Source organism: Lonchura striata, chromosome 5 (genome assembly GCF_046129695.1).
Source record: "Lonchura striata isolate bLonStr1 chromosome 5, bLonStr1.mat, whole genome shotgun sequence".
In the NCBI taxonomy this organism is placed as follows: Eukaryota; Metazoa; Chordata; class Aves; order Passeriformes; family Estrildidae; genus Lonchura; species Lonchura striata.
In genome coordinates this window covers 21,212,985-21,228,515 of record NC_134607.1, presented here as the reverse complement: position 1 = coordinate 21,228,515, position 15,531 = coordinate 21,212,985, and the positions used below count along the sequence as shown (strand labels likewise).

Here is a 15,531-nt window from a genome sequence, read left to right as displayed (position 1 = left end):
CACAGTCAAGTGGACAGATTTAGCCAACTAACTATGCAAAGCACAAGGTGTCTGTAGAATGTAACCTATCCAGCCAACACAACCTCCCTTGTAAATTGCTGTCTCCTGGGTGTTTAGTGACAAGCAATCCAAGCAAAGCACAAAACCCATCATCTAATGAGACTTGACTTTGAGGTGGTGAGATACCACATTTTAAGCACAGGCATCCAAGATAAACACACTCTAGGCCATTCACAGCTGTTCCATGCAAGAAGCCTTGGACAGATCTGAAGGAATGAAACTTAGTGACAACAAAAAGAAACTGAATGTCCTCCTACCCACACTGAGCTTGCTTCCCCAGCTCAAAGGCTCACTGAAGGCAGCTGACAAACTCCCATTAGTCTTTCTGCAGGTTTCCAGATTTTCCTTCTGCTTTGGGCACCACATGCACAATATTCTCAGCAGTGCTCTCACTGAAGTCACGGAGCATTGAGCCACAGCTGAAGACTTGGCTGTGGTTTTTTTTGCAGCTGAAGGCCAGTTACAAATAGCAGGTCAGGTGCAATTGTACTGAAATGCGATAATCTGGTCAGAGTGGGCAGCTTCTGTTTTCACCCACTGAAGATAACAGGTCTTACCTCAAAATAACTAACAAGTTAAAAACTAACCTAGTAATTTTGCTATAAATGTATGGAAGTGCTGCAGTTTGTTTGCTTAGAGGTTGACATCTAAAATGAGTAATGTTCTCATCTATGGGGCTTCAGATATTATCTGAGGACTATTTCAAGGGTAACTTGCTGCAAACTTGTTTATTAAATTTTAGGATAAATCCTAGGCAGTTCTTTTAATTCTTATAAATCTCAACATCTCTGTGCCAGAGGATGAAAGCAACATTAGGCCCTTTATTTCTGTAAAGCACTTGCAAAGCCTCACATGAAAGACACTTTGTCAAACCAACTAACTTGAAGACATTGGCTTTAGGTAAATCTCATTCAGAAAAAAACCCAAACAAATGAAAACAAAAACCACAAAAACAAACCAACAAACAAAAAAAAAACCAAATCCAAAAACCACACCCAACACCCCCCCCCCCCCAAAACCATGAACAAAAAACACAACCAAAACCAACCAACCAATCAACCCCCAAACCCAAGCCAGTGGCTTCAGAGGCAACTTTAGTGAATGCAGGTTTCAGGTTGTCATCTTTCAGCAGTATTTTTAACACAGAGCCAGCTCCTGAAGGACCCTGAATATATGCAACTGACTTCAATTAGTTTTGCAACATTCCAGCTTCTCCCAGGATTTAATCCATAGGCAAGAGCACTAGGAATGGCTGCTTTTTCCAGGATGGCCTGATCCTCATCTTGAATATATGAATCTATTAACCTTAAAAAAACCCATTTAAGCAGGGTCCTGTATGCCTGAGTCCCCACAGATCTCACGTCATTCCATGCCATAGCAGAAGACTCCTCTGGTTTTAGGCAGGTACAGCTGGGAAGAAGAGATTTATTTTCTTTTTCATCACTGCACCACCTCAGAGCAGTTTATTTCAGTGCAAACAGACCACTTCCCTTTTTATTTTTAACCTTTAAAGAGCAGCACATGTTGCTATGCTTTAAAACAAAACTAGAATTTAAGAAAGCCCCCAGCACATCACACAGTTCAGCCCATCCAGGACTTTGGCATGAAGCCAGTGGATATTCAGTGCAAAAAGGCTCAATGTCCAAAGCAGCATATGCAGAATTCAGCAAGCAGCTCTCATTAGTACCAATAGGAGCCTGGCTACTAAACCTTCACACATTTTTAAAGATGTTTCCTCTGTCTTTAATATAGCCATTTTTAACGAATCTGCTCTGGACGCTGAAACCAAGCAGGCAGAAGTTTTAGCTGGGGAAAAAGTAGTCTTAGCCATTAGAAAGCTGGCCCTGTTCCAGAACACAGAGCATCTGGCCACCAGCTGTGTTTAGAGGACAGCAGACCTGAGGAATAGATCAGGGGAAAATCAGAGACAGTGCTGAAATTTGTAATGAAAAGAATGCCAGCCTTCCCCTGTGATGTCCAAAACCTTTGCCCTCCTACATTCCCCATCCTTTTCCCAGCTCTTGAGCCAATTATTGGAAAATCAACTATTCAGGACAAAACAGATACCACTTCTGGGCTTGGGAAGGAATCCAGCAGAGCTCTAGAGTAAAAAACTGGCAAGTGTGGAAACTGGCAGCACGCGAAGCAAAGTGGGAATGTGAGGGAAATTCTGGAAACTAAGGGAGAACCATGTAGGGATATAAGGAAAGATCTGCCAGGAGGCAAGGACAGGGTGTCTGTAAGTCCCCAAATATTACAGCACTGGATTAGTATAAAAATGACAGATGGAAAGACAACTTCACTCATTACAGGCTGGAAAATTTTGATTAAAAAAAGAAAATCCTAAGTTTTTCTAAGGATGTTGTCTTTTTTCCATTTTACCGAGACTGGAGGCAATATCTGGCCTCAAAATTTGTAAATTATTGCAACTCATACAAAGACCAAAGGAAGAGAAAGCTTTTTATTTCCTAAGATGATAACACCATGTCTGAAAAAAATGCTAATAAAATGCTCTGTTGGAAAGAGAACCTTATCTGATAGGGATGGTATTCATGGGCACCCACTGAAACTCACATTGCTTTTTAGATTAAATTGACAAGAGCCCTTCCCCCCAGCCCCAGATTAATGGAATGAAGAATCCATGCATGAAGCCACATATAATAAAGGCTGGAGATTATGAAACAGGCTAGAAGACACTATCAGAATTGCAATTGATCTTGATGAAGTGGGGAAATTGCCCTGATTAGAGCAGAACAAATTTAATAAGGAGAAATTGAAAGGGCTATACTTCGAAAGGTGTAGTAAACAAATGCATAAATAAAGATGGAACTCCTGGGAAGGCAGCAGTGAATCCCTCAGGAATTATAAGACAGACTGAATCAAAATCAGCCACGGGATATTTTTGCAGAAAATATCAGGGGATATATTTTCTGATATGCTTTACATAAACCACAGCAACAGTTTCTGTGCTTTGCTTGTTAATGTACAAAACTCCTGCTGAAGTACGGAAATTTGGGGAAAAATGGGAAGCCATGAGGGGAATGACAACAAAAATCAGAAAACACTAACAAAGGAACTAGGAAAGACTATACTAGTGATGCAAGGAGGAGAATTCCTTTCATACACAGAATAACTTTCTAAAAAGATCTCGTAAGATCATCTGTTTTTCCAGTCAATCAGGACTCAAAGGAAAAGTGCCTTGATTTGCAATGAAGAAATTCTGAAGTCTCTTTGGAAAATTTTCTGATTATGAGAGTGGTGAAGATCATGGATCCCTGTTACTGGATTCCTGAAGAGCCTGCAAGCTGCACATTGTCTGGCATAGTTCAGCTGGACCTCACCCAGCCTCACATCAGGAAAGGCAGACTAAAGTCACCATTTCCAAACTCTGGTTTGTGGATCCACAAAGGTTTGCTGGCTGCTTCCAGGAGAAATGAATTCCAGGTTTACACAGGCTGGCTTTTCTGCTGGCAAAAATCCTGGGGACCACTGGTCAAAAAAGAATTGAAAGTTATGACTCTTTTTTCTTAAGGTTTCCTTCAGCTACACATCTGTGATGTTTGGATTACCAGCATTTCCAAGGGCAAAAATTATTCTGTATAAATCCTTAGCTGCAGTCCCTTCCTGTAACAGCTCAGGGTGCCCAAACACAGTGACCACTGCAGGTACACTCACCAAAGGCCCTATAAAGCCCTTTATTGCTGAAACAAACCTAGTGAACTTTACCACAGACACTCTCAACTCAGAAGACTGACTAGCTTGGAGTTACCATTATTAAATGGGAAGTGTTTCCTTCCCATTTAATATAATGATTATTGTTTGAAAAACTTTGCTATTTTAAACATGGAGGCTTCAGGATGAGGCCTGCTCTTAGCTAGTTATTTTTGTCATAGAAGGATGGGTTTCCATGGATGAGAAGGTACACCAAACAACAAGAACCCCTGTGTGTTGCTGTTGTATTGACTATGGTCTTGCTTCTCTGTGATCACAACATTCACTCAGAAGTAGCCATTACTTACAAGTTCCAGACAACATCTTGTGTGAACACGTACTATGCAGAAAACAAGATCTAATTGACTGACATGCTGTGTCTCTGAAACATTAGTAGCAGTTTAGACATTTTGTCATTTGTTGCGGAAACAGTAGAAGCTTTAGAAGACCAAGCAGAAAGGAGGATTTACACCTCAGAGTCATAAAACAGCTTTCTACTATGTTGATAGCTAAAGCCAAAACTATGTTCTCTGAGCACATCAAAAGCTGGAACATGGAAGGGCACCTGATGCAGATGCTTCAGCAAAAGAAAGAGAGGTTAACATACAAACTTCTAAATTTCATAGAATGGCACACTAGAAAAGAAATAGATTAATGTCACTTTGCCGTGGAGAAGGAAACATCTTTGCTTGCTTCTTACTGTGGTTTTCATAGAGGGCATCTGGAATGTTGTGGCAAATAGCAGTCTTGATAACAAGATGCTGCAAAATAAACAAAGCTGATGTTTGACATTTAAATCACACCCCCCCCCCCACCCAAACCCTGCATTTGTAGATTACCTATACATTCTCAGGATATAGTGAGAAATCATTCTACAGTACATATTTAATTATACTTTTAAAAAGTCTAACTCAGACACAATCTCTGGCCAGTAGCAAAATATCCACACGTCACTAAAGATCTGTTGTTATTTCTTCACTGCAACAAACAGCAATCAGCATCTCGAGAAGGAGCTCCAAGGGGTATCATATTGCAGCCAGTCACACCAGGTAAAAAATAAGCTAATTTCACAAATGAAGTTTGACAAGAAGTAACATTGCATTTGTGTAGGCGAAACGAAGCACGGACGGAACATTTCACAGGTACAGTTACCATGCAAATGCATGTTTGTTGAGTTTGTCATTGATTTCAACCCCAAATCACAAGTAGCATGCAGTTCTCCTGCCCCCCCCGCAACTACTGTACTAGAGACAGTCGGGGTAATGTGCCTCTTTGGTGTAACCATAGCCTTTTAGGCAAGATTATACCACCCTAGGAAAGAATACAAGCAAAACTTGATCATATGTGTGTTTACACAATGTACATTTTACCATTTAAAAAACCAAAACATGTTACATAGATTCTCAAACACAGCTCTGTTGAAAATGAAATTTTAAGCTTAAGAAATAGGTTTTAAACTACAAGGCCACCCCATTATATTTTATGAACAGTTTAAAAAGTTCCCACCCCTAAAAATCTGCCAGTATATTTCCTCAACTATAACAGTCTTACCCACTCTCTAAATACAGCTGATCTTTGCTGGACAGCAATATCAGTTCTTACATTTCTTAAATGCACGAGATAATGGACTCTGGGATAGATATAGTTCTTAACTGTGTAACACTGGAACAAATCTGACTTAAATGATTAACTGGTCAATTCAGGTGTTCCCCAGCACTACCCTTCATCAGGCAGGGACTTCTGCTGTTCACTGATGTGAGTTCTGGTTTTTGTTGGCATCAAGCTCCAAGAACAGGCTCATGTTTAGAATGTGAGTACAAGGTCAATTCACCAGACACTCTGGTACTCAGCTTGCTCAAAAGCAGGAGGAACTTGTTTTCTGTATTCTTTCATCCAGGTGGGGACACAGCCCCATCGCAGCACCTTTGGCCGGAACAGAACTGTTTGGATGCGACGTAGAATATTTTACATTTTCTTTTTTTTCTGTAGTCATTTCAGCAACTGCAACAGGCTTGAGCAACTTCAACAGCAGACTTAACTTGCAGGGTCTTTGATTAGAGGGTTACCATCTTCCTCAGCTTTACACAACAGAGCCCTTTGAAGAAGACAAATGAATTGACTGAATCCTTGTGGCCAACGTCCTCTGTAAGTCCTCTAGTACATTCTGACCAGATGTTTCTCCATTCTTGTCATACAACAACTGTTTGAAAGCTTCGTTTTCAATGAGGACCATCATGTTTTTTAGAAAGTAGCCTTCACAATAGGCAGATAGTTCTGTGACACCGAGGAACTACAAGAAGTGAAATTAGAGAAAGATAAGCATTCTGATAAAACCCAGGCAGCAAATACAGTGCATAGAGTTGCACACAAACAAATACACAAGCTAAGCCTTTTAGACAGGCACAGTCTAAAATGTGCTTACTTACAGATATAAATGCATGGAGAGGAAGGAGTTAATAAAACAGTGTATTATGCTGATGATACTCGTAACAATTCCATGTTAAAATACCCTGTCTGTTGGGGAAACAAAATTCCACAGGCTGAAACTTTTCTCCCTTGGAAATTGATGGAAGTTTTACCACAGAGTTTACCAGACCCATGACTTCATGCTAGAAGTTACACCCTAAAACTACAGGTTTGGGAAAACATTACAGACCATGTTTCAAGAATGCTATCCTTAGCAAGGATGGGACATACGACTGCAGAAAGCTGTTGTGCAAAATTTCATGCTTTGAGGAGAAATGGAAATAATCAACCATTGGAAAAAATCTCCCCAGGGCAGAAAAGGATTTCCCAGCATTGACACTTTAGGATCCAGCTGGGCAGGGTGCTGGGCCATCTTGTCTAGACTGTATTTTTGCAAAGAAAGGTTGGACCAGATGATCCTCCCAAGCTGGTATTCTACAGTTCTGTGATTGCAGTTTTAAGAATGAAATGTCCATAGGGATATTAATGTTACCAGTACTCTCCAGTCAGCATTTATTTGTAAATATGACCAAATCCACATTACAGAATCACAGAACACGCTGAGTTGAAAGGGACCCACAAGGATCACTGAGTCCAACTCCTGGCCCTGCAAGGGACCATCCACCAAACTCTATTTGTCTCTCAATCCTGGATGACAAAGGCTGTGTGGGCTCCACTCGTCTCTGGGCCAATGTGCTCACACCTCCCCCTCTGGAAAGGTCACGGAGGTCCTGCAGGTGCAGATGAGCTCACAAAGCAGCAAGATCAAGAAAGGTGTCCCTGACTATGGTTCTAACTAGATGATCTAATTTAAGGGTCCTCCAACCCAAATAATTCCAGAAGTAAAAGATTCAGGCACAGACAGGTTGGCTATTGCTGCAGTGCCCTACCCACAGCAGTGCCAACATGACTCTGGCTGTAAAACCCACCCAGGTACCCCATTTCCACGGCTTCCATTGGGAGGTGCAGGCCCAAATAACTTGCAGGTTGGGACCCTTACAGGCACACCAGTGGATTTAGCGACTGGGTTTGTTAAGTCCCAGCATGTAAGAATTTTCTTCAGTCAGGATGTAAATAACAGGCCCATTTCACAATTCAAAGAAAACATGACTTCAAAGCAAACTTATTGTTTTTGCTGACAGCAATACAAATTGAGAAGTTCGCACATGAACTACAAGACAAATCAAATATTTTTCAAATGATTCCTGCACTGTAATATTTTTCCTCTTAAATTAAATGGACCTACAGATACGCCTCATTGCTTATTTTTATAGGTAGATCTTTGTGCCTTGTGCTATTTCAAACATTGATTGCATGTTATCTGTACACGAAGACCCAGCATTACTGTTCTCTGTAGGAAATACCTGATGATGGAATGGAGGTCAGATCTGCAGGGGTTTGGAGCAATCTGCAGGATTACTCTGTTCAATCAAACCTCCATGTTACAATGCATCAGTTTTATCTTTTATATAGACCATGCAAGTTAGAGAAAAAAATCTCTTAAGAAATGCTTGAAGAATATTTCACTGCACTTATTTGTGCACTGTTTCCATCTTCCAAGTGAAAATCTAACTACTCCACGTGGAGGGAAAAAACTGAAACCAATCAATGTAGTAACTACCTCCACCAATGTGTGAAAATAGGTTTTCTAGGACAAGAAATGCCATGCTTTTGTGTCTAATGACTTAGCCAACCTCACAAGCTAAGTATATAATTTGATTCCAATAAGATACTCTCCAAGACATAAAATTCTCATTACCATCCTTGCAGGGTTCTGAGCCATTGCACTTCCACAATGTGGCATTTTTATATATTGACAAGGTGTCACCAGCATTGAGTGTATCACCCCACTGGGCTTCAGGCAGGAAGAAACAGGTAATGGAAATGGGAAAAGTATCTTCAAAGGTGAAAGCAGAGATGCCTACTTCATTTAGTGATTCCTGTAGAATCAGCTCAGCAGCTTGTGTTGTCATGAATAAGGGATAGATCTCCCACATATTGGTACACTCAAATTGAGTTTGACCTGCTCAGGGAAGGGGCTGAGAAGCTGCCACCTTGGACTTAGACTACCTAATTTTGGATTGTCACTATACCAGGTACCTATTAATCAGCCAGTCCCAGTAAATGAATGACAAATCTTAAACATGCAACAAATCTACTAAGGATATGAGATACACACACACACACACACACACACATATATATATATATATATATATATATATAAAACTACTTATTACAAAACTGGCCTACAGGAATGATGGCAGACACACAACATGCAAACATATGCAGTTATTTTTACCTTGGCATGATTATAAATATCCACACAGTTTTCTGTATTAATGCTTTTTGCACAAATGATCTCACAGTGTCGTTGTAAAGCTTCAAGCTGGAAAAATTTAGCAGCAGAGAGAAGCTAAAAAAAAACAAAAACAAAAACAAAAGGCATGGGAAAAAGTAGTCAAAAACTGCTGAGTGATACAGAATCAGAGCTTGCTTCTTTACTGTTTCATTATATTTTTTTTCTTGCTCCTTCTTCAGTTAGCATGAAAGTAATGACAAAAAAATCAGAATGAGAAGATTGCTTGGTTGTTTTAACCCTCTGCAGTCCCTTCTAAATCACACAATGAGAATCTATACACAGAGAGAACACCAAAGGCTGCTCAGGTCCACATGCTGATTTTGGAATGGGACAAGGAGAAAAAGGAAACAGCAGAAGAATATTGAAGAATATTTTGTCACTTTTGTCACTTTGCAAACAGGATTGCAATAAAAGACCTGCAAATACATTCCCAAAAACCAAAGTTCAGGTTCAACTGTTCCCCAAGATCTTATTGAAACAGAGCATCTGGCCTGGATGTGAGGAAGTCATCAGAAAGGTACAAGAGTACATCAAGAGTACAGAGGAATTAAAACCAAATGGTGATGACCATCCTGGGCAGTCTGAATCAAGAGAGGCAATAAACCTCAAATCTGCCACCCCAGCAGGCTCAAGAGAGTGGAATCAGATCTCCATATGCTTCTTGTCCTAGCTTGTGAGCAGCTGTCAGGGGATGTCCAGGCCAGGAACACTGAAACACTGTCTGGGGTCCACAATACTCCAAGGAACGAGTGCACAGAGGTGGGAATCAGCTTTGTGAGGCAATGCCTAGCCAGCATTCATGTGAGCATGTGTCTGTCACTGCTTTACTAGCTCTTCTGACACCAGCACTGACCTCCCTCTTTGGCCCTCCATCTCCCCTGTGGCTACACTGCCTACCCTGGCACTGCCTTGGCATCTCTGCATGCCTGTGGGGTGAAAATAGCTTGAATTTTGAGTTCTCCAACCAATTTCAGCAGTGTTAATACTTCCTCTATTGCCTTTTTTCTGTCCTTTTACAGGGAAGTAATTTAATTTTCTGTCCTTCCATGGTAGGCCATTGTCTCTGCTCTCTGCTCTGCCTTAGAAAGCAGGTTGGAGTTCTTCATTGCTTGACACCTTTCTGTAACCCAGCCAGACCTTAGGCAAAGCTGTTCACGTGTTTAAATAGCACTTCAGGTATTCAGGCTTTTATACAGCCCTTATTATTTGTGACTTACAACAAAAAGCTAACCTGTGCATCTCAAAGGGGCTCTCATGCTGCACTGGGGAACAAACAAAACCCTGAAACTTCCATGACATTATTCTGACTTCTCCTATGCAGTCTGCTCAAGATCTACTTTAATCCCATAAATAAATCCAAGTGCTGGAAATCTGCAGAGCTGATGTGATAGCAGCCAGCTGGCCCTAATTATGAATTGCAGTGAAGATTTCTGTGGAGTATTTCTGGTGCTTCTTGTTATCATATTTGTAATAAGGCAAGTTACTAAATGCAGTTTTGAAAGATAAAGCCAAATTCTATTCCAGCTGCCTCTGTGGCTCAAGCAGTCATGTGCTAGATTGTAATTACTTTAAACTGTGAGGAACCATGGCCAGATCTGTTATCAAGAGATCAATCAATCAGTCCTACATTCTGGAGTCTCAGAAGTTTTGAGATGTCACAAAAGTAGAGCAAGCTGCCAGCTGAAATGCAGCACAAGCTTTTTAACAGCCTAGGTGATAAAACACACATCTCTATAAAGCCACTGCACTGCCTAGTCTAAAATTCTCTGTTTCATAAAGGGTTAGAAATTCAAGAAGTCTTTCAAAACTTTGAGTGAAACAGAGAATTAGGGAACTTTTCCTATACAGCTCAGGAAGCCAATGTGGGTATGCTTACTTAAAAATCCACTGTCTGCACTAGGGAGGGGTAATTTCAGTCCTGAGCAGTTCCATCCTCTGGCTGCCAGACTGTAGAGTTATAGGGACAGAATAATACAGGCAACAGTGAAACAGCAACAGGACACGAAGAAAAGGAAAGTAGCTGCACCAGGGGAAGTGCAGACTAGCCATAAGGAACAGGTTCTCCACTGAGAGGGTGGTCAGCCACTGAACAGGCTCCCCAGGGAAGCAATCATGGCACCAAGCCTGCCACAGTTCAAGGCACATCTGCACAACGCTCTGGGTGATGTGGTTTAGCTTTACATAGTCCTGCAAGCAGCAGGGAGTTGGACTTGATGATCCTTATGGGCCTCTTCCAACTTGAGATATTCTGTGATCGTGGTGGCAGACACTGATGATTACCAGCTGTTTAAGTACCTCTGAATTTAGTATTTACTGACCTGCATTCTTTTTGGCTGCCTAAAAACTCCCTGAATGACTATCAAGAATTTGCTCAATATATCTTAGCTCTGTATAGTTGGAGTGGTTTTGTTGATCATAGCTGACAATGACAGCACACAGTATTTGGAAGGGGATTACTTAACATCCGTAAGGTTGTGGTTGCATGGCTGGTGGCTGTGGCTGTGTGAAGGTTCAGTCAGCTCCAGCTGGCTTGGCTTGGCTTTTGCAAAAGGCCACAACAGCACCTGGATGTTTTACAGCCAGTGAGAAAGGAGCAAAGAAGTCTCTGTATCTCAGGGAGCAGATTATGGTTTTTATTCATAAATTTAAGAGTCTAGAAATTGAACTGAACTGTATCTCCAGTGGACTTCTCCCAAGGCTAAAGCCCAGCACATGCCCAAGACTTCTCCCATGTGAGGAACCAAATTGGATGTTTTTAATGCTGCTGAGATAGGGAAGATGAAACACTAAGTTGCTGGAAATTAGTTCCAGATTTTGGTAACACCAGCTTTGCCTCTAAGTAGGTATTTATAAAGTCTCCCAGCGTCCTGCAGGACTGCAGAGAGCCTGGGCACTCCAGGTGAGGCACTGCTGGCTTTTACAGGTCTCAGGTCTTGCCCAATGGCCACGTGTCCTTGGGTGAATGCTACACAGATCAATCAGCATCACTCCCACTGCAATTAAAAAATGTCTCTTACCTCCATAATTTCATTATTTTTAATGAGGAGTGACTCTGCACCTCCATAATAAAGATACTGCATAACCAGCTGTAACAAAACAAAGGAGTGTTTATAAAAACCAATCAAAGATACAGAGGAACAGGGGACAATGCAGGCAATACCCAAGGCTCTCCTAACATCACCATGGATTTGTAGGTAAAAATGGCTCAAACCTCCTGATTTCAAAGATATACTTGGTTATTCTCTCTCTCTGCAAAGTTCAGTGTTCGCTTCTCACAGGTAGTCTAATGTCTCAACCCTCACCCTCAGATTGTCTGGATTTCCTAGTGAGCTCCAAACAGTTTGCAGGAAACTGACTAACTCATTTTGACTTTTCAGTTTATTTCCCAGTCTGTTAAATACATCACTGATTCTGGCAAACACTGCATATATAATGGTTATTCCCTTATTCCTTCTCTGGCAAAGGCCACCTTTACCCAGCTGTGTGTGGGCATGCACAGAAGATAAGAATGAGGTGGAGGAGGCTTTGCACTTTAATACAAACCAGCTGAGATCCCTCTGCAGGGAGCCTGGTTATTGTGGACAGCTGGGAATTATGAGCAGCAGTAATAGTCAATACATGGAGCTGCCTGAGCTCCAGCTCAAAGCAAGGGAAGCATATCCATGTACATGCTACAGGTACAGAGAGCAAGCTCTGCCTTTTCATGGCACAAAATTGATTGGAGAGCACTGCTAAGGAAGGGAATGAAGTGTGTCTCTTCCAAACCTGTCCATTAAATACAGAAAGAGCCAACTACAATAAGAAATGCCTTATGCTGACAGGCGGTGCTTTAAGTGCACAACCCATGTCAGTGAAATGCACGGTGCTGTATCTGCTGGGGCACATTTGCAATCAATAGCATTCTGCAGTGCTTGAACAGAGATGAAGCCTGAAACCACTGCTCTGGTTTATCAAATATATAGGTACTAATTTGGACAGGGCATGCATGATGTTCCTCTTACAAGTTCCATTCAAATTCAGCGTGAGGACTGTACCTGAAAGATGGGATACTTCACGTAGTTGATCTCAATACAAGTACTATCAGATGAGGGCTTGCTAGACAGCAATGCTTTAAACCTAAATAAAAAGGAGCAAACTTGAAATACCAGCCCAATTATCTCTGTGGAAAAATACAGTAAAAACAGTACAGAAGTGCAGTGGAACAACAGCACAGACTCTTACAAAAACAGCATACTGAAATGAACATATTTGTCACCAAAAAGCATCAAGATTTACATACCAACATAAAATTCAAACCAAAAGGAAGAAGCCTCTTTCTAGAAGATTTCAATTTGAAATGTTTTGAAAAATACATCTAATATAACAATAGAATGAAATGTACATCCAAAACTTAGATTCTGTAATGACACGTATTACAGAGTTACATTTCTTTTCTTGAAGGCAGAATGATCTTTTATGAAGATCTGCAACATTTAAAACCTGAACATTTTCCTTTTTTGAGGGTGATAGACATTGGCTTATGTCCATTATGCTGGTTTAAAAAATGTTTTGGAACAAAACATTAAAAAAAACCACTGAGACTTTTCATGCTCTTGTGCACACTCAGTACAATTGTGTAAGAAGAGGCAGGAGAGAAAACTGAATATGCTGCTGTTCTCTGATTACCAAAACCCAGAATTCAGACACAAGTTTCAGGACAAAAAACACACATATTTTTAGTTAATAACTGCAAACTTATGTGAGATATATCTATATGTAACAATCTACTTCTCAAAACCAGGTATTCCCATTGATCAGAAGGTTAAAATGGGAAATATGCTGCCAGAAACACCTACCCTTGTACTTCCTCTCTTTGATAGTTCATGTGACCTTCCAGCAGTAGTTCAGAGCTCAGTTTATCTATCAAGACCAGCATTTGCTGGATGGTAACCTTTTCCATATCATGATTGCATCTTGTTAATTAAAATACAGATAACAATTTACTTGCTTTCATTAGTGCCAAACTCTATTATGAACACAATGTAGTAGGCTCAAAGCTGGAGTTTGGAATGTATTTGTACACCTACCAAGAAGCTCTAAACACCAATATTAATTTCTTAATTGAAGGCAGGGTCAGGTACTGCAGTTACTTTATGCAAATCTCTTTACTCTGTTCTGTGGGTTGGCAGCACAACTAGCATCAATTCTCATATCACTTAAATTATCCAAACTCAGAGCTCTGTCCTTGCCACATCTCAAAAAAAGCTGTTATGGAGGGCCAGCAAGATTTGTTTAAAAGCACACCTTGAATTATACAGCTGCATACAAATAACATCTGTGAGCAACTCTTGGGTTGGGTTGAGCTGGGTAACCCACATTCAGCCTTCCGAGCACAGGAAACAGGCTATAAATACTGCCTTTGGATACAGTATGGTATGTTTCACAGCTATTTAATTTCATTTTAAAGTTGTCAAATGCTGTCAAGAATTGTGTGGTAGTAGCTTGCTTTTCCTGGAAACTGCTGAAACTGATGCAAGGAAGGATTTAACCACTCACAAGATTAATTATTAAAAATCAAAATATCACGACTCCTGTACAGTTGAGAACTGGATGCAGTAATGAGCACCAAGCCAGTGTGCCTCAGTGGAATGAAGTCAGCTATAGCCAGAAGCACGGATCATTCACTGGATGAAAATCTATTGATGGGAGCACTTGTTAAATATCTGGCAGATCAACCAGAAGCAAGCTGTGGGGATGTTCTGATTAAGAAAATCTTAAAAATCAGGCCACTAGCCCTCAAAGAACTCGAATAGCAAAACAAACAAAAAAACCCCGAAAACCCCAAAAAATCAAATTCTATTTTTGTTAAAAACCAGAGATGTATCTATTGTACCTTGGTGATGCAGTAAACAGCAACACTCGATGTGCATAAAATGGTCTTCCTTCCACCAGAAATGTGACATCTGACATTTCTTTATTGTTAAGAAAATGGGGATCTAGAATCACAAAAAGAAGGAAACAAGGAAGTCAGTAACTTTAATTTGGAAGAGGTCAGGAATGTAATTAATATTTTCCCCTGTTTTGACAAAATAAAGCAACAGCATAGAAGGATATTGTTTTTAGTGAGTAAAGCCCATAAAGCTATTTTGGACAGCCTGAGACCACACTGAGTTCAGACAAAGGGAATTCAAAGCTCTGAAGTCCATGACAACCTTTGCTGCAACAACAGCCAGCTGTCCCCGCTGTGTGACACTGGCACAGCCTCCAGCTCTGCTACCCAGAGCAAACTGCAGCTCAGAAGATGCTGGGGGGCCCTCTGCTCATTTGTACTCTATCAGGCCACTCCCTGTGTGAGGAAGTCTGTGTCAAGGGGAAGAGGGTCCTGGAAAACTGTTTGGGTCTTCTCTCAGTCCCCTGAGAACACCCTGGGCTCTGCTGACCAAGTTGGGAAGGCTGTGCTGGTGCAGCATCACCTGCAGCCAGCCAGGGTGGCTGGAGATCCAGACACACATCTGGCTCCAGAGCCAAGGCTTGGATCCCAGCTAATCAGCAACACAGACAAATCTGCACATTTACAGCCCCACTCCAGCACACCTGATCACCCTCCTCAGTGGGAGTTTTAGGTCAGGTTAAGTTTGGGGCCCTTCTTTCCTCTAATTCTGTCTTTCAAACTGAGATTTTTCTGAACTTGTGGCCCACTCAAGCACCTGGCCAGCAACAGCCTTCCCAGGGAGAAGGGTTCTCCCTCCCTGGAGAGCCGGTGCGGATCGTGCAGTGACACTCACCCAGGCGAGAGGTCTGCTTGCGCTTAATTTCCACGAGCTTTGGAATTGGGTAGGGTCCATAGCAATGAGTGAAAATGACAGAGAGCTGCTGGCTGATCACCTCGTTCTACACAAAAGAAAACAAATATATACAACATAAAATCAGTATGCAAAGAATATGTTACGTTG

The 15,531-nt window shown here is 41.3% G+C and overlaps 1 protein-coding gene across 1 annotated transcript in view; it reads right to left on the bottom strand.

Moving 5' to 3' along the window:
- Positions 1–4,628: 4,628 nt before the first annotated feature.
- The window catches only part of ABTB3 (ankyrin repeat and BTB domain containing 3), a 161,592-nt gene continuing 150,689 nt past the window's right edge, over positions 4,629–15,531 (bottom strand). The window contains exons 12-17 of the mRNA XM_031507969.2: positions 15,364–15,469; positions 14,472–14,574; positions 12,634–12,715; positions 11,617–11,685; positions 8,540–8,653; positions 4,629–6,061 (exon numbers count right to left, since the gene is read on the bottom strand). Coding sequence (XP_031363829.1) covers positions 5,852–6,061; positions 8,540–8,653; positions 11,617–11,685; positions 12,634–12,715; positions 14,472–14,574; positions 15,364–15,469 — 684 coding nt within the window. The 3' untranslated portion in view covers positions 4,629–5,851. The remainder of the gene's footprint in view (positions 6,062–8,539; positions 8,654–11,616; positions 11,686–12,633; positions 12,716–14,471; positions 14,575–15,363; positions 15,470–15,531) is intronic.